Source organism: Rattus rattus, chromosome 6 (genome assembly GCF_011064425.1).
Source record: "Rattus rattus isolate New Zealand chromosome 6, Rrattus_CSIRO_v1, whole genome shotgun sequence".
Classification (NCBI taxonomy): Eukaryota; Metazoa; Chordata; class Mammalia; order Rodentia; family Muridae; genus Rattus; species Rattus rattus.
Window position 1 is genome coordinate 149,531,319 of NC_046159.1, and position 25,563 is coordinate 149,556,881.

The following is a 25,563-nucleotide window of genomic DNA, read 5'->3' on the forward strand; positions in this document are numbered from 1 at the left end:
AGAAGATAAAATACTTTGGAAATTTATTGTAAACAAATACAGCCATTTTTTTTTTAACTTGGCAACATCAGAAAACCACTTTCTCTTCTAGGCATGATACATCACTTAAAGGCACAACACTTGACTTGGATTTGCTTCTTATATGTTTTATTAAAATACTAGGTACACTTCATGTTTTCTCTTTTGACATGTTTTCTGTACCTCTACAAGATTCATGCTTAATCTCCAGAAAAGAAATAAGTATTTTAGGCAAAATGTTACAAAATGTATATCTCTAACAATGATTATAATATTTGTAATAAAATTTCTTTTGAAAAATGCTTGTTATATGCATGAAAAGAAATGTGAATTCACATACTCTAAAATGAATCTTTTAATAAATAGTATCATGAAGCAAAAATATCAAAAGTTAATCATGAGTAATATATGTCCAACCAATTATATATCTTGAGCTTCTAATAATTTCTTTTTGAATAATAATAAGGAAGAGAAAGTCTTTGGAAAATGAGATAATCCTGAATTGTTTTATTTTCTTTTTGCTATGATATAAGGATAAATTCATATGCCTTGAAATAACTTTCATTTAGATTTTAATAAAATACAGTCTCCAGTCTGTATTACTTTTATCCCGAATCTACACAATGACTGCTCTTTAAACCTGAATGTCCACACACATTTCAAGCATCTCCTGACTCAACCTGTTGACTTACAGAGAATGGGAAGAAACATTGAATTAGCAGCACTCGTCAAGTTTAAATTGTAAAAGAAAACTGTTCCAGAATTCACAGAACAGAAAAAAAAAACCTTGTTTTGGTCCAGCTAACAATGCATGAAAAAGTCAGAATAAAGCGGAAAGAAATTGAACAGAAAGAGAAGGGAAGGAAAGGCTGCCTTTAAGTCAGTTTAAAGTGAGTAGCTCTTAAGGATTCACCATTTATACCTGAGACTGGGGTTTGTATCCTGACAGGGGAAAAAAGAAACATGCATGAGAAATATGGAATGGGAGAGAAAGCACAATATGACCTGTAGAAAAATTCTTAAGTTTTGCTCACAGTGACTACCTGTTTGTAGCATTTTGTGATTAACTTAATTTTTTTTTTTTGACATTGCATGGGAATGAAGCTAAGGTCTTATGCCTACTCCACAGACACTTTACCACTGAGCTCTATCTCCAACCATCACTGTAGTACAGTTTTTAACTCCCAAGACCTAATATTCATATGCAAATTACACAAATATGAGTTCTTTATAGACATTTATTTTAGGGGGAAGAAGTCAGATGTGCAGGATTGAAATGTAATTTCCAGTGTCTCGAGGCGGGAATTTAAGTTGATGTCAGGAAGAACACTTTTCTAGTGGAGTTATTGGCACCTGCTGACCTCCAGAGCTCTCTGTGTCCTCTATGCACATGCAATTTAATATGCAAATGCCTGCCCACTATAAGGCAGTCAGCACTTTCAGGTGGATTTAGTGATCGCAACCTTCAAGTCTAAATGACTGGCAGGAGATTGGACTAGATCCCTGATAACCACTGAGGGAGGAGAGAAGCATGTTCCTATGAAAAACAGACTTGGAAACAACACACGTGTCTTCTTTCAGATAGTCAAACACATGAGTGTGGGACTCCCTAGACCGGGGTTTACTCCAGTCCTTTAGGGTCTGTGTGCTAGCCATGTAACCTTGGCTAGGCTACCCAGGGACTCTCACCCTTTGCTTCTGCATCTGTAAAGTGGGTGCATGGTGATTTTCAGTTTCCTTTCTGAAATAATCAGAAGCGAGAAGCAGGCTCTCCAGCTTTGTCTCAGCAGGACTGCAGTGCCATGGGTAGCTTCTCCTGTTGACATGAAGCATGTTTTGTGTGAGAAGACGAGATGTTATTATTTAACTTGATACCTTGCCTGCTTGGCAGAGGTTAAGGGGACAGCATGTATGGGCCCTCCTGATCACCAGCAGGTCAATCTGTGCATATTTTCCAAGGCATCTGGATATGAGTTGAAACTAGAATTTTGTTCTTGAATGACATTTTAGTTCTGGCTTGTCACAGTCCTCTATAGTTTATTAAGTCTCACGTGTGGTTTAGCCTTAGGTTTTGGGGTGGATAGGACAAGCCATGAATTTTAGATGTTCGTCAAGGTTATTAAATATGACATCAACTAAACATGACAAGCTATCGACTCTTTTCGTGAACATCTAGCTTCATCTATAGAAACATGTAAATTGAGACATTACTGTGATTCAAAGCTCCTGGAAGGATATGTACCATTTACCCACTAGAGGAAGAGCAGTCTCTGTGTAAATGGAACCTAAATAGGTCCATCTCCGTTAAAGCACGGGATGAATAAGTCTATTGGTGAAAAGCACTGTAGAAGATTATACTGCACCAGCAATCCCTTTTAATGTCATTTTTGGTGGCGCACATCTTGGAGAGATACAGAAAATTGATGCCAAGCACCTGACTCTGTCCTAGCTAGGGAAACGGAAAGAAATGCCTTCCTTGAATTTAAGGAAAAATCGCACCCAGACTGTGGGGAGGGGAAACTCTCAATGATTCCATTCTGTGTGGTTTCCTGCCCAGCATTAAATCCTATCCTCAAATGGAATTATTAAGGTTTAAAATACATAATTTGAGGGAAGTGGGAAAGCTATTTAGTGTGTTGTCTCCCGAAGGCATTAAAAATATCCCCTTTGTAAGGCATCTTGGAGGAGCATGCAAATTACAAGGCTGCTGAGAGCCACTATTGAAAACTCCTGTGCTGTGTCTTCATGTGATGTTTAAGACAATTACTGGAGGTAACTACTACCCACATTTCTTTCAGCATCATTTTCTGAGGAACAGCTAAAAATACTGTTAACTATAAGAGACTCAATCTGTCAAAATGTATTAAAGTGACACACTGCTAACTCTAGTTCAACCTAAAAATCCATTCTGTAATGAAATGCTTTATATAAACTCAGGAAAGCTGGGAGCTCACAGCTCCTTCCTAAATTAGCCAGTCTTTGAGACCCGTGCTAGTGTGGTATAGAAATGGTAATTTGACTCCCGCGGTGGCATACTAACAGCCCCTTAATATTTATCCATAGATATATTTGCTTTTACGAATGTGTCTAAGGAACTTGAAAATTATTTTTCTCCAAAAGAGATAAAAAAAAAAAATTTTAGAAAAGCCAAGTGTGGGTGAAAGTGGGGGACATGTTTGCCTCTTGCCTATCTCCCAATGTGTTCCCTTACCTGATACAAAATGGACACTGATAAACATGAAAGACAGCCCCCGCCCCGGCACATGCGCACACGCATGTACACACACACACACACACACACACACACACAGAGAGAGAGAGAGAGAGAGAGAGAGACACACACAGAGACACACACACACAGAGACACACAGACACACACACACACACACACACACACACAAGCACCTGTGAAGTTTTCATTAAGTCATGTGGTTCTCCTCTGTCATAAAACACGGACATACCCAATGCCCGTTTTCTGATTCCCACGTTCAGAATACCCAGGATCTCTAACCTCAGTTAAGTGGGAAATAATGGAAGGTGTTGATATCTGGCTAGGACCAGTTGAACACATCCACAATAGTTTCATCCTTCTTGAAACCCGATAATGCGGCAACACCAGACTTACAGGGGTCAAACTGAGGGACGGTAAAAGCTGGCGTACTTGCCAGATGATTTACTTAGTAGGCAACCTCACAGGCATTACCTGATTGAACCATTAGAGTCCCATCCAGATGCCTCTGTGGCTGAGCACGCATACAGCTGGGAAAGCTCCAGGTAGACTTTCCCCCTTGCCACACACGAATGACTGAAAGAAAAGATTTCCTCAGCATCTGAATTTCATAACTCACAGATCTTAATGTCTGTGCTGGTTAGTTTTGAGGATTTTTGTTGTGGGTTTTTTGTTTTGTTTTGTTTTTTTGTCATCTTGACACAACTGCAGTCACTGGGGAAAGGGAACAACTTCCATTGGGGAATTGCCTCAATCAGAATGGCCCTTGGAGTTACACACCTGCGGGCATTTTCTTGATTAATGATTGACATGAGGCCCTAGGGAGCTCGGAGCAGTGCAAACCCAGAACAGGTAGACCTGGTGTATAAGAAAGTAGGGTGAGAGAACCATCTAGAACAAGCTGGTCAGCGGCATTTTCCAAGGTCTCCGCTTCTGCCTGAAACTTCTGCCCTGACTTCTCTGGATGGCAGAGTGCAACAGAAATGTAAACCAAACAAACCTTCTCTTCTCTGAAGTTGCTTTGGGTCACAGGACTCATCATAGCAGTGGAAAGCAAAGGAAGACATTGTTCTCAAATCAGAGATGCCCCCCTTAGAAGCAGTCAAGCAAAGCTCATCCAGAAAAGGCTACCTGGAGAAGACGTTGACACATCGGTTGGCTTTCCAGAGTCTGGCTGGGCCACATCCTCCCTCTGTGCTGGCTTGAGAGCTCCTTTGTGAAGTAGAAAACAGTCTCAGGATTCTGATAATGACTGTACTCTGTAGGAAATTTTCCCCATCTTCACTTCCAGTACATCTGGTTGTCTGACTAAGATCTGAGACACTGCTATAGCTGGAGAGAATATGTATGTTGTAGTGAACAGCCTGACCCCAGTGTATCTACACTCAAGTACACTGTGTTCTGGTCCTAGTGTCCACTTACCCTGTTTGTCCCTCCTGTGTTTCTTTCATTGCCCTTTGACTGATTCTTACGTCAATCTTACACGACCCAGCACCTTTGTCTTTGTCTCTTCTCCACTGGTCCACTGGTCCATGAGCTCCCATGATACAACAGAGGCAACTGCTCGGTTCTAACCACCAGTCGAACCATTGAGTAGTCCTGAATTATTATGCATAAGCATCACCTGGATTACTTGTCAATGACAGAGAATTTGGAGCAACTGGTTCCTCCCACAAATCATAATTCACATCCCCGTCAAAGACCAGGGCTGGTAGTTCTCCAAAGACCCCGAATGCATTGCGAACAAGTCCACCAGGTGACCCGAACACAACTAATGCCAGGACTCCATTAAGAGAGCCTCTGAGAAGATCTCTCTTGCTTCTAGATTTCAGAAGCAAGAACAGGAAACATTTTTTCCTCTTAAGCAATATTTTTTTTTCCTTTCCATTCCTAGAAATTCCATTCCAAAAAAACATTAGAATACAAACATTTTCATCTATTCCTTTTCCGGCTGGGATAAAAGCACTTAGGAGTGAGATAGCGTAATGTGAGTAAATAAACTTGCTATTAATCACGTTTGGAGAAAATGTAGAAATCCCAGGAACATGCTATAATTTGCATCACTTCTGTACTGCCTCTGCCAGCTCCGTGGTTAACAAAAACAATTGTTTATGAAAAGGGCAGCTTTAAGATGAAAATGCGGCTTCTGCAAAAGGCAGGAAACTGCCGGAGTGTAAGGGCTGTGCTCTCCCAACTGGAGAATCCTGTGTTTGTAATAAATTCCTTTCGCTCTGGATGAGTTCCGCATTTTCAATGAGGTTAACTTGGCAACATTCTAGTTGATTTTAATAAAAATAGCTGCTTTGAGGACAGGGAGCTGAGGTTGCCAAATTTACAGCTGCCTTGCACAATTACTCTCACACCTCCTTCAGGGCTACTTAGAACCAGTAAGCAAATTAAGTGTATCGATTGCAATTTTGTTAGACTAACCCGGCTCTTCTTCTTCTTTTTTTTTTTCTCAAGGAATAAACTTGGTTCCTTTTAGTATGTGTCTTTTCAGAGTGATCTCTTTTCTTTTCAGCCATAACACAAAGACAACATCATGGCTGGATCCACGACTTGCCAAAAAGGCTAAGCCTGCAGAGGAGTGCAAGGAAAATGGTAGGTTATTAAGTTTCGATTATTTCGCAGCCGTGCACTTTGGGGATGTTTGCGATTCTTAAAAGAGGTTCTTATGTAAAAAGGCAGTGGTCTGGCTGAAGTCATTTCCAAGTGTAATATTTACTGCTCAGATAAGAGAGGGCGAACTCCGGCATTTCGGCGGGGACATGTGGCTTACTGCTTCTCCCCCGAGGAGATACTGCCGAGGATCCCATCTTGGTCATCTGCGTGGGTTCTATTTGACTTCTAGCCCGGCGTCCTCCACCTACTAAGGACTTTTGTTTGCAGTAGGTTTCTCTGAGGAGTCTGGTCTCTCGGCTAGAGCAGATATGATGCTGCAGAACTGTAAATGACACTTGGTGTCCCCCTCAAAGGCAACCACATCCTGCCACTTAGCACGGAACGGGTATTGTCCAGGAAGGTTGTATTCTATAAACGGGCAGGTGAATAAAACAGATAACTGGATGAGTGTCCTAGATGATCCTTACCATTTTCCAGGTCCTAGACAGATTGCAGACACTGGCTTAGAAAATGGGCTGTTCGTATGTAGGGGAAGAATTTTTAAAAATAATTTAGGTTACTAGATGAGTTCAAGCCGGGTTTGTAAATTCGTAAATCGCATGAATGAGGTCTGTAATTGAGGATCCTTGTGATTTCTAAAATTATTGAGTTAATGTAAAAGGAATTCTTATCGTTTACCTAAAATACTTATTCTTACCTAATGATTTATTATTTGACCACATTTATAGCCTCTTTTTATCAAAAGTTGGAGCCCTGTATGGAAGCGTATGTCGCTGAAGGCCACATAAAGTTGACAAGAGTAATGGAGATTTAAACTTTTTTTTTAAAGTTTATTTTAAGTAGAAAAAAAATCCTCTAATTCTCAAAGCTCTTTGATTTTTTTTTTCTAATAGTAGCTCTAACATCCTGAGGTGACATCATGGGTTCTTATTATAAAATCAGGATAAATGTACTACCAAGTTAAATTACAAATTAGAAAATTCAATTGTATATACAGATAAATGTATACAGAGCCAATTTTAATCAAATCTATATGTAGCTTTCTAGAGTGCGGCTGTGTGTGGATATGGCGAAAGTGATAGCGTTATTATATAACGTCATTTTTTTTAAAGTACAGCTAGGTTACAGTGCGTGGACAACACTGAGATGTGTATTGCAAACTGTGATAGACTGTAAATTAAAATGACCTCATGTGCTGCATGTGAAAGTTGCAATTTACTTAGGTCACAGCTGCTTGACCTTAGACTATCCTAATTAAAGTGACTCTAACAATTTTTCTATTTGTAAATACTGCTCTGCTCAGCTGTCTAGTGCTGTGGTTTGCCCTGGAGTTATCTGTATTTTGATGCTAATTCCACTGCTCCAAGGACAGCTGCCTAGTCTCTTACTCAGGAATCAGGTGACTTCAACGGAACCTTCTCCCCATTGAATTTGTAAAACACAGGTGAGGGGCAGGTACAGGATAGAAGCAGGCCTGTCATTGGAGGAGAAGGAAAGATGGGTGGGAGAGAAGTTTGAAGGAAGGGGAGGAGAGTGGAACGGGAAGGAGGGAGAGGAGGAAGAGAGGGTGAGACGCCATGGCCTGTGACTTTAAGATTCCTCTCTGTGTATTTACAGGTTGTTACTAATGTTCTTAAGGGATGGATGGTACCAGGCTTTGTATGTTTAAGTGGGCAATTATATCTTATCAATTGGGTCAAAGGTTATTGTGTTGTGTGTTCTTTTATGTGACGGTTTGAATGTAGGAAAATGTGCAGTGGCAGGAGACACTAGGCCACCTCGGAGTTGGGCTGTGTTTCCGCCAAGATATCTAGCAGATATCTTGGGACACCACAGTGCCGGACCTAGCGAGGTAAAAGACAACGATACCTTTTTTATTTTTTATATTTTTACAACAACAGTCTAGCTCCTTCAGCTTGTTCCTATCCTTCAAAATAAACCACTAAGATCAAACCTCTCCATCCCGGGGGATGAGGAAAAACAACATCATGCATTTTACAACATTCCACTGTTAATGTTCTACACATCTATATTTATCTGGGTTCTCTGGATGGTAGATGCCCTAAAATGCACCTAAAACCATATGTCCTTGAGAAATGAGGTCTAGAGAACACTTGGTGCTGGGCGGGTACTGTTTTCATTTGCTACAAAATAATTCATAGACATTCCATAGATTCCCGAGACGCTAGGCATTAGAAACTCATGTTTGTTTCATTGGATCACTACTGTTCTGGATATGTAATTTATGTTTTCTTGCCAAGAAAAGTGCTTCTGGGTGATACTGCTTTTTCTGGTTTCCTTCTTGTAAATAACATGGATCACTACTGATTGCTAAAAGTGTTGAGGGATTGCTTTGGAGGCTGCTGGTTAAGACAATTGGGCATCAGTTACACGAGGTCGGTGTAGTAATTTTCTGAATCCTGGAATGTGTGTAAAGTGTGTGTCTGCAAACTGTGGGTCTTCCACATGGGGATATCCTTCTCCAGATGAGACGCCCCCTTCCCCTGCCAGGCAGAGGGGCTCACTGTCAGTTGCCATGATCCAATCCAGAGCGGAGCCAACCTGAAGCTGGATTGGTTTCTGGTGAGATGCGGTCCATCTCTGCTGCTTCCTCACTCTCTGGGCACGTGTGTGCCAGGGTTTTCAGCTCACATCCTAATGTAGCTTGGCGAAGGCGATCTGGAGAGGGGCCGCTTAGCTTATTTTAGGCTTCAAAGGGCAGCTCAGCCTCTTTGCACCTACTCACTCTCCTACAGCAATGAAAATGAGTGTGCGGTGAGCCTAAGTTTGTGCCAATACATTCTTAGTTAAAGGCCCGGAAGCGTGGCTTCTGTATGCTCTCATAGAACGAAAAACTCTCACTTCTCCCTTAACTATTTAAAATATATATAAACTTCACTCTGAGACCATACAGAATTAAAGATGGGCTGGCTTCAACACCTAGCATAAATTTTAGTCCGCCTCATCATGTGGGGCCTTTGCTCTTGGCACATCATGAACACTGATATTTCTAAGCATTTTATTCTCAAGGCTGTAGGACTGTAGAAGAATCTAGGTTACTTTTGTCACTGTTTTCGGTTTTGTTTTTAGTTTTCAGGAATTTTAGCTTGGCGTTTACGTGTACGTGTCTGTGGGCTCTGCAGTTGTCCCGCTCTAACAAGCACTGGGGAATAATTGTCATAGGCCTTGGAACCAACTGTCTGTGTTCTCTGTGTCATCAAGACAGTCTCTCAGAAATTCCGTGCAACTCGCTCATTTCCCTTACCTCCATCACGGTCTCTCTTCACAAATCAGGTCTGAACTCAGATTTCTAAGATCCCCGGGTCAATATGAGGCATTGAAAATCTTCCTGCATCTCACCAGGTTTCACCGCTACACAGACTTTTCTATCCAACCTGCAGCCTACCGGTCATATGTGGATATGTGGCCAAGGAGAGCTATGAGCAAACACAGAATGAAATACTCTCAGACATTATGTGAGAACTTTTATGGTGTGTGTGTGTGTGTGTGTGTGTGTGTGTGTGTGTGTGTGTGTGTGTGTCTTTCTGTCTGTCTGTGTCTGTGTCTCTCTCTGTGTGCACGCTCACACACACACGCGTCACACACATATGTGTTGACTTGATAGAGTAGCTTTTAAACTTGAACTTTTTAGGTAACCATAGCATGCTGCAATGTCCAAAGTTAGGTTGGTCCCTGACCCCTTTCAATATTGTACCCAGATTTTTACATGGTCAATCTTACTGCAAAGGAGAAATTTAAGTGCAGTTATTTTAAAAATAGGGTTTTGACAAGGAGAGAAAGGGCCTTACTACATAGCCCAGTCCAGACAGGCCTCAGCCTCACAATCGTCCTGTCTCCTTTCTCTGAGTGCTGGCATTATGGGTTTATAGCCCCCTAACAGGCTCATAAACTCTCTGCGTTGAGTGTTTTATGTGTGTATGGGTGTTTGCTATGTTAAGACATAGGTGCTTAATTTCTTGTCAGTTATAATTGGAAGCTAAGCAAAAGAAAAACAGGAAGGGTTCTCAGCTGACTTAAATGATACTTACGAAGATAGAAAGGCCAATAACATATTGCTTCTTGATGTCATGGGGATAACGGATGGTCTGACTTGAAAAATGTAAGAAATAAATGGGTTTTTTTTCTTCTGTTTACAGGAAGGCAATCACTTGGCCCTTTTAATCTGAAAGCTAACACCCACTAAACATAAAAGCAACTCCCTTCTCACAGTGTGGTTTAAAATACCAAAGTCATTGTGCTCTGTGAATCTGTCATGCTCTGTGCAGTTGGGGAGTTTTAGCACCAGTGTACATGGCAGAAAAAAAGTTTCCACCTACTACTGGATTCTAATAATAGAATTTGGGGGAGTAGTGTTTAGTAATCCAATATAGTCGTATTTAAAAAGCCAGAGGGAGAGAAAGTTAGCGATTGAATAATTTGGATGCAAAACTGGTTAAATTCTGTGTAAAATACCATCCCATTTCACCCTCGGAATCAGAAGCATGGCGATTCTCCCAGGACACTTTGAATGATAGCTCTTCCTGTTGCGACAAATCCCACAAGAATCAAGTGGGAGAGAATCAGATGCTGGAAGATAGGTCAGTTGGTAAAGGGCTTGTTATACAAACATGAATATCTGAATTTGATCCACATCGAATTTTTAAAAAAGCCTGAACATGACAGTGGCTTCCTATAGTCCCAGACTGGGAAGGAGGAGAAAGACCCTGTCTCAGACAGTAAGGTGGTAACTGATTGAGATGTCACGTCAACCTCTGGCCACATGCAGATCTTTGCACACAAATACACCTGCTCATTCATGCACACACACTCACACACACTCACAATCACATACACAATGTGCCTGTGCACAAACATAAGCACATGCACACACAACATTGCATGCACAAAATAAAAGCGCTCTTCTAGAATAGCTCTGTCAAAGTTTAAATATGACTCAGCTCAGGAGCATCCCCGAATGCTCTCTATGTTCAGGAGAAGAATTCCTGTCATTATGTAGCCAAGAAAAACTGCTCCAAACCCTGCAGGCAAGGACCTGATTCTCTAGCATCATGATTCTCACCCATGGAAGAAGCATTCTCTTTCTTCCAAAAGAACTTAGCTTCATATACAGGGAGGATGGCGCTTATTGCCCCGTAAGTTCAGTTCCTTTAGACGGCACTCAGCAAACGAGCCTCCCAGAGGACAAGGGTGGAGAGGGTAGAGGGAGACCTGACCTACAGTAACAGCTTTGGGCTTCTCTAAGGTTCTTGGAGAGTTGGAAGGGAACGGATCCATGTGAGCTAACGTTTTCCAAGTCTCTAGTTGCAGCCTGATATTATTAGATTGATGTTTTCCTCTCTGTTCTATTAAAGTGGCTTTAGATTTTCACAAAATAATAATTACATCTGCATCAACTGGCTTGATGGCTTCATACCAGGATTCAGGGTCTGAAGATTGAGTTTACTCATATTCCTACAGAAAAGGAAGTCGGTTTTAACTGCTGCCGCCACAAACTTACATTTTAACCGTCACTAACGAGTCCTCGGAACTTTATCCTGAAAAAGCAATGAATTCAGAAACGGTCGTGTTTTATAATGCATACTGAATATAATGTTTTTCCAGGGAAGAAAGTTGCCTAAGATGCTGCTTAGTTACAAGTCATTTATAAAACTGACACCAATGAGTTTGTACTTACGTCTGTTAGATACTGGCTTTAGATTGCCTCCTCTTTCTTTACACGAGAAGTCTGGCTTCTCTTCTCATTTAAATCTTTTTGATAATTAGTAACCCTAATTTCTCAAATATGTCCAATATAATCCAAATGCCTTTAATCTGGCGAACTTGCTAAGAACTTAGAAGTGTATTACTGTAAGAAATTCTTTACCATCATTGGCTGACGAGGCGGTTTCCTAACTTTAGCCACTCAGTTGGTGCCTTGGAATTTTCCTGATAGCTGATATCAGACATCTTTCCGTGCAATTACCCGTTCTCTGTCAGCGATAAACCGTGGAATGCCACATCATGGTTTTAGCCATTTGGACTGATTTCTTTTCAGTAGCTTTTTGGACATTCTTGACTCTGGCTATGAATTATTTCAGGGTATACTCCCGGTAAACGTCCGTGCTTCCTCCTTCCGTCCTCTGCACAGGAACTCGTCCAGATGCTTGTCTTAATGAGCTCAACTCCTGTCCCTCTTTGTGGGTCAGCTAGGGCTGTGTAAGTATCGGTCGGGTTTATGAGCAGGGAGCTGTATTTCAGTTGGTGTATGTGTGGCCGTGGTGCTTCCTTATCCCTTGTGTCTAGGGATGTCCAGCGAGCACTACTAAAAGGCTAGCTTCCCATGAGTGGTTGCCTGTGCTCTGCCATACATCTTTGCATCCCATCCATCCCTATACAGTTTTTAGCCACGCCATCTTCCCTCGACTTTCATAGCTGCCACTCAAGCCTTAGCTGAGCACAGTGGGAATTCCTACTCTATTCTTGATCAGCCTGCTTTATTTATTAGGTTCCCTACTTGTCCAAATAACTTCTAGAACTTTGTCTATGACTACAGAACATCTTGCTGGTATTCCGGAAGGAACCTCATTGAACCTATAGATCGATGTGGAAAAAAATTAATATACTGTCTTTAATTATGATGGGTTCCAACCCATGGGCATGATAATTCTTATTGTTGATGTCTTATTTGATTTTTCCCTCAGTGCTTTCTTAATTTTCCAGAAAAACATATTGAGCATGTTTTTAGTGTATATATAAGCATTATTTTTTTTAGCGATAAGCATAGTATTGTGTTTTAAATCTCATTTTGATGATGTGCATATAGGAAAGCAGTTGCTCTTGTTGTCTTAATTTTCAATGATTTGACCAAAGTCATGTGTAAGCTATAGAAACTTTTCCTAGATTCCATATGATTTGATTTCTACCTACAAATTTTTTCACTTAGACAATTTTATTTTTTCTTTTTAATATTGGATTTATTTATTTATTTATTTATTTATTTATTTATTTATTTATATTTCAAATGCTATCCCCTTTCCCAGTTTCCCATCCATAAACCCCCTATCCCATCCCACCTTCTTCTTCTAAGAGGGTGTTTCCCCACCCATCCACCCACCCCCTCCCACGTCCCTGCCCTGACATTCCCTTATACTGGGGGGTCCAGCCTTGGCAGGATCAAGGGCTTCTCTTCCATTGATGTCCAACAAAGCCATTCCCTGCTACATATGCAGCTGGAGCCATGGGTCTGTCCATGTGTACTCTGGATGGTGGTTTAGTCCCTGGGAGCTCTGGTTGATTGGTATTGTTGTTCTTACGGGGCTGCAAACCCCTTCAGCTCCTCCAATGAGGACCCCATTCTCAGTTCAATGGTTGGCTACGAGAGTCTGCCTCTGTATTTGTCATGCTCTGGCAGAGCCTCTCAGGAGACAGCTATATCGGGCTCCTGTCATCATGCACTTCTTGGCATCAGCAATATTGTCTGGGTTTGGTGGCTGTATGTATATGGGCTGGATCCCCAGGTGCGGCAGGCTTTGAATGTCCATTCCTTCAGTCTCTGTTCCAAACTTTGTCTCCATATCTCCTCCTATGAATATTTTCGTTCCCCCTTCTAAGGAAGACTGAAGCATCTTTACTTTGGTCATCCTTCTTGAACTACATGTGGTCTGTGGATTATATCTTGGGTAATCCAAGCTTTTAGGCTAATATCCATTTATCAGTGAATGCATACCATGTGTGTTTTTCTGTGATTGGGTTACCTCACTCAGGATGATATTTTCTAGTTCCATCCATTTGCCTAAGAATTTCAAGAAGTCATTGTTTTTGGTAGCTAGCTGAGTAGTACTCCATTGTGTAAATGTACCACATTTTCGGTATCCATTCCTCTATTGAAGGGCATCTGGGTTCTTTCCAGCTTCTGGTTATTATAAATAAGGCTGCTATGAAGATAGTGGAGCATGTTTCCTTGTTGTATGTTGGAACATCTTTTGGGTATATGCCCAGGAGCGGTATGGGTGGTAGTACTATGTCCAATTTCTGAGGAACCTCCAGACTGATTTCCAGAGTGGCTGTAACAGTTTGCAACCCCACCAACAATGGAGGAGTGTTCCTCTTTCTCCATATCCTCACCAGCATCTGCTGTCGCCAGAGTTTTTGATCTTAGCCATTCTGACTGGTGTGAGGTGGAATCTCAGGGTTGTTTTGATTTGCATTTCCCTGATGACTAAGGATGTTGAACATTCTCTAGGTGCTTCTTAGCTATTCTATATTCCTCAGTTGAGAGTTCTTTGTTTAGCTCTGTACCCCATTTTTTAATAGGGTTATTTGTCTCCCTGCCGTCTAACTTCTTGAGTTCTTTGTATATATTGGATATTAGCCCTCTATCAGATGTAGGATTGGTAAAGATCTTTTCCCAATCTGTTGGTTGCCATCTTGTCCTAATGACAGTGTTTTTTGCCTTACAGGAGCTTTGCAATTTTATGAAGTTCCATTTGTTGAAACTGTTAGTCTAGTATATTTATATGGAGTGATTTTTCAGCCTAACCTGGTCATGGTGTACAATTCTTCATGTGGTTTTATGTGTCCATGTGCTTTGTTAATCTGCTGATATTTTATTAAAGAAGTGGTGTCTGTAAGCAATATTAGTCCATAATTTTCCTTTTTGTACACTTTTATCTAGGCAATATGGCCATATAAAATATGTACACGTGGGGCGGTGAGTTTCCCTTTCCTGTTTTCTGTACAAGGCATGGAGCCAGGCTTTCTATGTGCCAGGCAAGCAGTCTCTGACCTAGCTTTGCCCCAGTCCTAATATGAGTTGATAATCTGACCCATCAGTTCCAGTTTTCTTTCTGATGCTATGGTAAACACTGTGATCACAGGCAACCTGATGGGGAAAGAATTTGTTTCAAGTTACAATCACTCCTCAAGAGAAGTCAGGGCAGAGAGGAAGCCTGACTACCCCTTGCTCAGAGTTTCCTGGCCACCTAGCTTTCTTATATTGCCCAGGCCTACCTGTCCAGGTATGGCACCACTCACAGAGATGCCCCTCTCCATTACTGGTGAACAGTTGTCTACAGACATGCCTACAGGCCAAGCTCAGCGAGGCAGATCTTCAGTTGAGCGGCCCTCTTCTCTTCACAGGTGCGTCAAGGCGACAAACAAGATTAGTGGTTTCACCCTTTCTCCTTTCTGTAAGGGTATGTGTAGTATGTCTTTCCATTGTTCTTTAGTGTTCTCCAGGGAGATCACCTGGCCTGGATGTTCTTCTCTCTGCAATTTTTAATTAAAAATTCAGATGAATTAAGCATGATGAGATGATTTGGGTCATGGGCATTTTACTTAGCATTGGTGAATTGTGGTTTTACAGGAGTTGGTCTGTTTCTTCTAAGTGGTCATATTAAAAAAATCAGCCCACCTTTTCCATGTTGTTGAATTCGGTGACTGAATTATATAAACATACCTTTACTTCTGCTATTTTAACCTGTGTCTATATAACATTTTAATTTGTTATTTTTCTTTGAAAACTTCTACATGGTATTTTCTTTTCTAATGTGAATCTTGAGGATCTGAATTTTCTAATAGGTGTTCATGTGCTTGCTGTACTGTTATCTGCCCGTGCTTGGTCACTTTCTCTATAACCGCTTTAAAGTCACTGTCACACAGGTCAAACATTTTTTATAATTAGTGTCAGTTGCCATTTTCTCATCCAGTTTTACTTTTCCTTATTCTTGGTATGAGGGGTTATATTTAAGTTTATCTTAGACATTTTCTATGCACTCTTTTAAAATGGGCATTTGAAGTAAAAAAAAAATCTTTGTTTTAGCAGTGCCCTTCTTTCAATTTCATAGGTAAGTTTTGGCCTGTTTTATATTTTAAGTTCCAACTGCAATTTAGTTTCTTGAGCCCTTGCAATAAAATTTTGCTCACCCCTGACTTAAGAGCTTCTGACACATCGGGCTCCTGGTGCCCCTTTGGTCAAATGGTGGTGCAAGGTAACTCTGTAGGACACAGGCTGTCTGTAACAGGGATGTGAGAAACTACATCTATGAGATGACAAGTGTTTCACATGACTTTTCTTCACTGCCCGTGCAGACTGGCAGGTGTGGAATAGGAATACGTCATCCTGTATTGATGTCACCAGTTCAGATGCCTTAGCCTGCCACTGCCAGTGAGGTGTGGGCTGGTCATCTTGCTTACTATTGATGATACCATGGGTACAATATAAAATCTATCATCCTGGCAAATAGTATTTGGGATGAGGTTTTCCCCAGGTCCCTCGCACTCTGCCCTGGACATTTTTTCCAGAAGGAGTAAGGTTCTTCTTGTTTGCTCTCTTCCTTCTTCAATGATATGATCCTGTTGTCTGCTTTGGGCTGCGGCTGCCTTGATGCATAGTCTGAAATGTGAAAATGACAAGGCACCCTGGAGACTTAGGGTGTTGTCCTTGCTTAAATCCTAATTTCCCTAGCCAATCCACCAGCTTCTTTCAGAAACTTTTTATGATTGCCTATTGAATCATCAAGGATTTTAATTGCAGTTAAAGAAAAAGAAGAATTGAGTCTTCACCATTTTTATGAGTTAAGATGTCTAAATGTTCTGAATTGGTTTTTGTTGTTGTCGTTGTTGTTGGTGGTGGTGGTGGAGGTGGTGGCGGTGGTAGTGGTGGTGGTGGTGGTTTTTGGTTCTTGAGGGGTTGATTTTTTCTTTGTTTGGTTTTGTTTTTTTGGTACCAAATGATAACTTTGAAGGATAAAAAGTTGAATGGGCATGGGTGTATTTGTAGGGAGGGATGGTTTAAGAACGGGCTTGGATAGAGAACAGAAGTGATAAAAAAAAAGAATGAGGATTAGTGGGCTGAGAAAGTTTAAGCTAGAATGAAGTTAGAGAATGGGAGACAGGAGTGAGTGGGGAAAAGGTCAGCTACATCTAATCAAATATGAAAAGGCATAAGAAAACCGCTTCTACATTGCAAGCTGTTTAAAAATGACACAGTACTTCAAGCTTTAGAAGTGTCCTCACTCATTTTCTCCGTTGAAAATACCAACAAATGATATCAGTTTTGAGTTCACACTGATCACACAATATGCTGGAGTTCAGAGTTAAGACCCTCGGTCCTTGAGCAAAACTGATGAGACCTGAATCCGAGACACTGAGTTCCAGATAGTGATCAACGCTCTGTCGTCCTCCACATACAAGGTGTGTAAACCAGACGCGTTAAAGTTCCGATGTGCATCTTAAAGAAACTGCTTAAAGATTTGTATGTATAGTTTTATATTTTAAATAAAAGTGCTACTTTATATATTCTCATTTTTCTCCTCTGATCTGTCACATCAGTAAATAGACTGATGAGTATAATTTCATGGTCCAAATATTTCATATCTGGCAACTTACTCTTAAACCAATAGAATACATGTAGTGCTCTATAAATTATTTTTAAAGTATTTAATTGGATTCTGAGTTCATGAAATTTTTAAAAAGGATCAAGCGTCTGTTGTTCTCTCTGTTTCTCAAATATTCACTGCAGTCCACAATACTTTAGCTCCCTGAGAGCTAAATGTGGTTCTGTCAATCACACTGCCAGGCATACCATTAAGTGTCCCTCGGTAGTGAGATCTGCTCAGTAATGCAGAAAGTGAAAGAAAAAAGGCTAAACCCTGATCTGAATTGTTACAGACAAGCTCTTCAAACATGACAGAACTCTGATCCAGGTCACCAACACAGAGTGAAGCCCTTGGACATTAACTATGACTTACGGTTGGGGGTGGGGTGTAATTTCAGCGGCTGAGATGCAATGATGTAGTATCCCTTCCAATATATGGAACTGTAGTTTCCTAAATGCCAAGCATCATAAAGCCACAAAGCCATGCTTCTTAAAGCGGCTGGTAATAAAAAAGGAACCATTTCCACCCAGTTAGGGTAAAGAAGGAACACTAGGACTATGAGGTCAGCATCAAGAATCTTGAAGTGTGTAGTTTTCATTGAAGCTAACCATTTAGCCATCTGTGCTATGAAAAAGAAGAGAAGGGGGAGGAAGAGGAGGACAAGGAGGAGGGGGAGGAAGAGGAGGACAAGGAGGAGAAGCAGAAACAGAAGAAAAGGGAGGGGGATGAGAAGAGAAGAAGAAGAGGAGGAGGAGGAGGAATTAGATTTTTCATGAGGTCATTGGGGCAAGTCCTTGAGCTTAAAAACATACTGCCTTCCAACAAAAAACAAGCAAATATACTTTGGTGTTTTGGTAGCAAAACTAGGGAGGGATTCCAAGTCAACTTACTGTTATGATCCCAGGGACTACCTGCAAGTCACATGTGAAATTTTGCTGACTGTGCTCATCTCCCTTCTGGACACTAAGCTGTAAATCCCACATTATCCACAGTATGTGATATGTAAATATTAAATCTGACACTTTGTGTTTTTTCTGTATTCTCATTATCAAATGCCTCACTATCTCACTTATTTTTTAAGTATTTACTTCCTCCCCGTTTCCCCTGCCTTTTTATATTTATTCAATTCAAATAAATTTCCTCTGGGGAGTGATTTACTCCTGTCTCTATTCCATGTTTCAAGGCTACAGAAAGTTTCTTTGATACTCACATGTATGTGACATCATAAATTCTTACTCCTTTCTGTGTGGTTCATCACCAGTGATGGAAGCAAGTCTATCTCTGTAACTATATCTATAAACCCACACAGCTAGCATACTCGGACATTAGCCATGCAAAACAGCAAACAAATAAAAATATTTATAGTAGCCATCTTTTTCATTGATGTGACAACGCTCTTAGCCAAAACTTTTCACAGAAGGAGAGGTTTATTTTGGCCCACAGTATCCATCATGGTGGGGAAGAGACAGGGCAGGTGGAGAAGGACAAAGTTGATCACATTACAACTGCAGTCAGGAAGCCGAGAGAGGAATGCTGGTGCCTGGCTCACTGTTTCCTTGTAGGACCCAGGCCATAAGTCAGTGCTAACTGCATTCAAGACACATCTCCCCCAACCCAGACAAACCTATTTGAAAGCTCCTTTAAACAGCCAGAAATGTGTTTCCATAGTGATTTTAGATCCAATCAGTATGATAATGCTGTTTACCCATATCTTGACACTGATGAATGCCACCTTTAGAGAGAGTATAAATGAGAAGACGTAACCCTTACTACCCTCTCCAAAGTGATACAGACTTAGCAACGCTAGAGGGAATCACTATTGTCCGCCACATAAGGGGAAGTAAAGACAAGTCCACAGGAACCAGAGCATTCAGAGAAGTCAATCAAAGAGCTGAAAGGAAACCCAATTCTACAGGCTGCTTTTACTAAGAATCACTTCCAAATGTTCCATGGGGTCACATTCCATGGTGGGTGACAGGTCTCCTGACCCCTCTGCCATTAACACACAGGAGCTCCAGGAAAAGCTCCTGATTCATTTTTTATTTTAACCCTTAAATTTTCTCCCATTAGAAATACAAAGTGCTACACCCACTTCTTACGTTCCATTTTATTTCTCTTATGATATTAATCCCGGGCAAGTTTAGACCACTCTATCTGCAACTCCTACTTCAAGCAGGTCTGCATTTGTTACACACCGAGTCTCTTCTGAAGCATAAAACCTGTCCTCATTACTGAACAATGACTCATGTACTTATTTTCTACTCCTCAATCTCTTTTCCTATATGAAATCATTCATAGAAGAAACCATGTCTTAGGCTTTCTGAAATATATCATCTAAGAAGTATCTCAGTTGGTTAGCTCCTTCCACTGTTAACAATAATGTAATTATTCTTCACTTTTCTTTCCAAATTCAACCTAAAACTCTGGTTTGTAGTTATGTTTAAGACTTGTGTGTTGGTACATATTTCTATTCTATTTCTTTCTTGGAGGCAGTATTCTCTTCTAGTATTGTTTTGTTTATTTCTCAGTGATTACAAAGTGATTTGTTGCCATTACACACACACACACACACACACACACACACACACATATCACACACACACACACACACACACTGTTCAGGTAGCAGCACTCTTGGAACTTCCTTAAGAATCAAGTTTTAAAAGTCTGTCCATCAACTTAGGGCATACAGAGAACATGGTGTTGCCTCTAAGATACCGAGGGAGCTTGGGGCAAAATGATGACCTAAGAGGAACAGAAATGAACATGTATCTTGACGTGTCATGATTTTACTTGGTAGACCCCAAAATTCAGCTTTCTAATAGGGACAGTGCATTCCCTGATTTCAATATCACACTAAATAGTGTTGTGGATACCTTTTGCTAGCATCATTCAGACACGTCATACCGAAACAGTGTTCTCTAAACAGTGGCCCAGAGGAATAAAATACTGCCTTAAATTTATTGAATATTTCACAGGCTTCTGGGTAATAAATAGCCCTTATATTTTTCTTATTAAAAGGTTGTCCATTTTCTTTCCCATTTTCCTTCTATCTAAAACTGTATCAAATCATTCTACTATAGGACATTTAATATGTAAATTGAATTGCTATGCATGAAACAATGTATTCTTTTAAATCAAAAGTGAAAATAATAAGGGGCCGAAGAGGTTGTTCCACAGTTAGAGCACTTATTGCTCTTGCAGAGGACTAGGAGTTGGTCCTCAGCACTCCCTATCAGATGTCTCAAGCTCCAGTTCCTGGATTTCTGAAGCTCTCCAGCCTCCATGGGCACTATACTCACGGCACATAGAAATACATGGACGTACAATGCATACACATGAATAATTTTTTCAATTAAATTAAAAAATACAGAACATGAATAAAACTGTATCCATTGTCTCCTTCATTGGTATAGAGCAACTAAACTGCCCCCTTTAGATTTGGTAAATGCCATCGGCTGTTCCTAGGTGACACAGTCCTTATTATCTGTGTTCTCTTGAAAAGTGTTGCCTTGTAGTAAGAGAATGTCACCATGTTGAACGGAAAATGACCAAGGAATTCATAGGCAAACTGAGCAAAGAGATGACCTTTAGCTGTTCAAACTGTGGCAGTTGGAAGACGCTGATGCAGACTGAGGAACTGAAATAAGAGCAAATTGATTCAGCCAACACAGTTGGTGATGCCCATCTCAAAGGATGGAAAGGTTAATCACTTTCAGAGCTAGTTGCTGGAGTAACTTCAGGCTGCCCAGACAACTCTGGCCTCCCGAAAGGTACTATCAGTGGACATAGTGTGGCTTCAGGCCCTTCTGCCATTTGCTGAGCACCTGGCTGTGTGAGCTTCCTCCATAAGGAACTCCTAAGCAAGGTAGATTGTTTCATTTCTCGAATTCTTTTCTCAAATGCCAACATGGAAGGAAAGACTTTCAAGGATTTTTAGAAATATGACTTGTTAAATAAACTTCAGGCTGGGCCCTGCCTGGCCAAAGCTTTCTACCTGAATATCCACCCTACTGTGAGATGCTGGAGCTCGTGAGGGAGGCATTCCTGCAGAACCAGAGCTGCAGGATCGCCATGACTCTGGCGACAGAAGGATGCCAAGTCTCAGCAAAGGCCCAATCTTTATGGTACTTCGGAAGCCAGAAACCTTGAAGCAGACCAAGGACTCCTTGCAATGAATGAAAAACAAAATGTTTGTGTGTGTTGCATGACACATGCAGTTTCCGTTGTCACTACGAAAAACGAGTATTTGTTGGAGAGGTGGGAAGGAGGAAGAATCGTGCCGTGAGTGAGCAGTAGAGAGAGGTGGAGCCGGAGACTCTAGCAGCAATAGATGTGGGAAAGACTGTGGTAGACAAGGGAATGTGTTGCTACTGAGTAGGGTCTACAGGGAATGCAGCAGCCAGGAGCTTTGACTCTGACTTGGCCCCGAATACAATTGCCCTGGTTCTGGGCAACAACAGGATGTCCAAGATGAAGAATGGGTTATTTTCTGGATTGGACTTCCTTGAGAGACCTCTATGGCCCATGCTGCCCATGAGGTCTACACCATTCCTCTACACAAGGTTGTGTTGAAGCCCAAGGCCCATTTGGATGTCGGTGGTCCTACAGCAGCAGGGAGCTGTGTTGATGTCACTGGCCTAAGGTACCACCAAAGCACATAGGGATGTCCTTGATCTGGGCCATTGCCTGAAGCAATACTGATGTCCAGGTCCTGCTGCCACAGGGGGCTTACTGATGTGAGTGGTCTGTGCTGCCACCTGAGGCCATAGTGATATCCAGGTCAGCTGCCACCGAGGGCCATGTCTGGCTCTGTGGGCCTACCTACCATAGCTGGGGTCTGCATTGGTGTCCGAGGTCTGTACTACCACCAGAGACGGAGGTCCATGTGGATGCCATGGTCCATGCTGTCTCCAGAAACCATGTGGAAGTCCATGGTCTGTACTCCTCCTGACTAAAAGGGCAAAGAAGCTACTTTTGCCATGCTGCTGATAACTACAGACTCATAACTGAGAAAGAGGGACACAAAAGGCTTCCGTGACAACCCGTACCCCAACTCCACCCCATCTCCCAACAAATAAATAAATAGGAGGCTAGACAGAAAGCCACCAAAGAGAGCGCTTTGAAATTGTGATATGGATGCTAAAGTCTAGGCCTCTACAATTAAAGGCTTCTGGCAAGAGAACATGGGGAAGGAAGGACTCAGTTTTCTTTAAGAGGCTGGCCACCAGGAGTTTGACCATGCCCCATTAAGTATATGGGTGGCACAAATTGGATTTATTAGTGTTTTTGTTTTGTTTTATTTTCTGTTTGTTGGCTTGCTCGATTCCTTTTTCCTTTTTTTTTTTTTTTGGGGGGGGGTGGTTGTCACATGTTGGCGAGACAGATCTAGGAGGACTAGAAAAAGGTTCATGGTGTGAATTCCCAAATAATCAATAAAAATCTTGTAAAAACAATGAAATAAAACTCAGACTTAATTTCAGTATGGTCCTGTCCTCTACTTTGTGGCTAATTTTATTATTTTTAATATTAGTGACTGTATTTTAAGGAATTATTATATAATTCCTTTATCCCCTGGTGAGACACTTGATGTCATTTCCCCCCATTTTGCAGAGATGAGAATCTGTGATCAGTCAATTCTTTTATGAAAGAAGATACAAAACAAAATCTAATAAAATGTAGCTACATTTATATAGACTTTTTTTTATTTCCCCTTCCTTGTAAATGGTCTTTGATTGTCATGCTGAAATACCGCTATTCTCCCTTTTGTAAAAGAACAGCAGGAGGACCACACTTCTCAATGCAGTAAGGTTGGTCAGTCTAATTTACTTCTAAAAGAATGGTTCAGTCACAGAGCATGTGATCAGAAGCCTCGCTCAGTCTGAGCACGGGGTGATGGAGAAACATTATATGTGACCCATTCTGAGGCAAGAACAAGATGCATGTAACATTGCAAAGAAATTTGGATACCCTATTAAAATTTATGGTTGCCACTAAAGGCCCACCTTAAGAATGTATTAATATATAGTTTATGTGAATTTACTTGGGCAACCTACGTGTGACGGTAAAACAAAACTTAGAGGAAAATACCCTAACACACAGGAGCCATAACTTCAGGTTTAACTTAGACCATCTTTGTAAAACAGTCTCTGTGCTCACCCAAAAGAGTGGAATTTTCTTTCCATTCCAAAGTTTATACCTATAATTAGTAAGCAAATTGTTAATTCTTCTCCGAGTTCTGTTTAAGTGCAGAGAGAATCGAAATTGCTTGCCAAGCCCATGTATGCTTTAAAACATCCTCAAAATAGATTTCTTATATTTTTGAACTCTGTGCATGTAAAATAAACGAGATTACTAGTTCCAGTGCATCAGAGGCAACACTTAAAGGGAAACACGAAGTATGTTTCTCAACTTAATCTCATTAAGAAGAAAGAAATGAAGCCTACTTTAAAAACCTTTCTATAAATAGTCAAGCTATACCATTAAATATAGGAGGAACAATATATTAATGAGTATTAGTGTGTTTTAGCTAACTTTTTGTGTGCGTGTCTTTTATTAGCCTAATATAATTGTTGTCTGGAGGCTTGCTTAGTGCCTCTGCTAACCTAGCCCTAGTCCTGAGAACTTCCTGCCTCTGTACAGTCTTAATTGGGCCTCGAATGTTTTCAGCCTCTGAGACTTGCTGCTGAATAAGCTCACCCTTTCCAGTTCTTTCTGAACTCTAGCTGGCTGATTCAACCCAGCTGTTTTGGCTCCAACTCCTCTCTCAGCTGACTGATTTAATCTGGCTTCTCTCGGCCTCTCATGAATTGCTCTGCAAGGCTCAAACTAACTCTAGCAATTTGTTCAGATCTTCATGCTCCTCCTCATTCCCTAGCTCATTCTGTCTTCACCTGTGCCTAGTTTGTTCTTTCGTCGACCTGTCTCTGTAAAACTCTCCCAGTTAAAACTGCCTCCTTCCTCCGCAAGGCCCCTCAAGTAGCTTCCCTTTCCTCTTTCTGTCAAATCTTTTTCTGTCTGTCACTCAATTAGACATCACTTTCACACATGGGCGCTTTCTTCTCCAAGTAACTTTATCTTCATTGCTTGGGACTAAACGTGTGTACTTAGGATGTGTCTGTATTCCAGCCAGAGAGATTAAAGATGCGCGCTTAGGGCTAGCCATACCACACCTAGAAACAGGCTCTTTTTTTAGTAAGTAACAGAATCTTGGGCTTCACGGTATGATCAAATATCCTGCAAAACTTTTCAGCAGTTGAACATTGTTCATGTTCTTCACCCCGCAGTCTACATGTAATTGACAAAATCCCATTGCAGTTAGAGGCCAGGGCTCAAATGTACAGAGATAGCATAGAGCCCAGGGTTCAAATGTAAGACACTATTTCTAGAGATACTGGACTCGCTCTCCTAATTGCTGTGATAAGAGAGCAAACAACGTACAGAGGGAAAGGTCGATTTGGGCTCACAGGCCAAGGGTACAGGCCAGTAAGATAAGAATCATGACAGTAGGCATTTGTACTGCGTTTTCACATTGCATCCTCAGCTAGGAAGAGGAGGGCAAGCAATGCTGTCATTCAGTTTGCTTTCTCCCTCCTATTCAGTCAAGGACCGTAGCCCTTGGAAATGTGCTGCCCTCAGTTAAAGAGGGTCTTCCTGCATCAATTGATCTTATCTAAAGAATGCCTCACAAGCAAGCCCAGACCCTAACCTAATCAAGTTAATGGCTCCCAAGTCTGCCCAGAGACTTGCCTCTTTGGTGGTTTTTAATCCTGTCAAGCTAATAACCATCGTCAATCATCGCAAACAGTAACACTGTGTTTTAAGTTCATTTTGAATTCATTTCCTATTTGGTTCACAATACATTATCTGCATTGTGCTAGGCACAACGCAAGAGATTTAACATAAAAGGATTGGTGGGGAGGGTGATCATGTTGACTTTCCAGTACCACGATGAGCAAATCATCTATTTTGATCTCCTTCTGTGCAGATGCACAGACCAATGCCAACAAAGCATCCAGAGAGCGTAAGGCAAAGATTAATGAATTCTGAGTAAATAGATTTGCATTGTCTACATAGACACATTACTGTAATAGAACACCCAAGATAACCAACCTCGAAGGAAGAATGCTTTAGTTTGATTCACATTCTTAAGAGTCACAGTCTGTGATGAGGCCATACAATGGTTGCTCACGGCAAACGAAGTTTCTCACTTCATGGCAGTCAGCGAACAATGAATAAAAAGGAAGCAGAAGAGACTAAGAGGCACAGTCCTTCCAGGATGCTCCTCCAACGCCCTATGTCCCCTCACTATCCTCA

At 41.2% G+C, this 25,563-nt stretch overlaps 1 protein-coding gene across 1 annotated transcript in view; it reads left to right on the forward strand.

Moving 5' to 3' along the window:
• The window catches only part of Magi2 (membrane associated guanylate kinase, WW and PDZ domain containing 2), a 1,438,642-nt gene that overhangs the window by 962,724 nt on the left and 450,355 nt on the right, over positions 1-25,563 (forward strand). Inside the window, 1 exon segment of the mRNA XM_032907059.1 lies at positions 5,769-5,848. Within this exon segment, the coding sequence (XP_032762950.1) occupies positions 5,769-5,848 (80 nt within the window).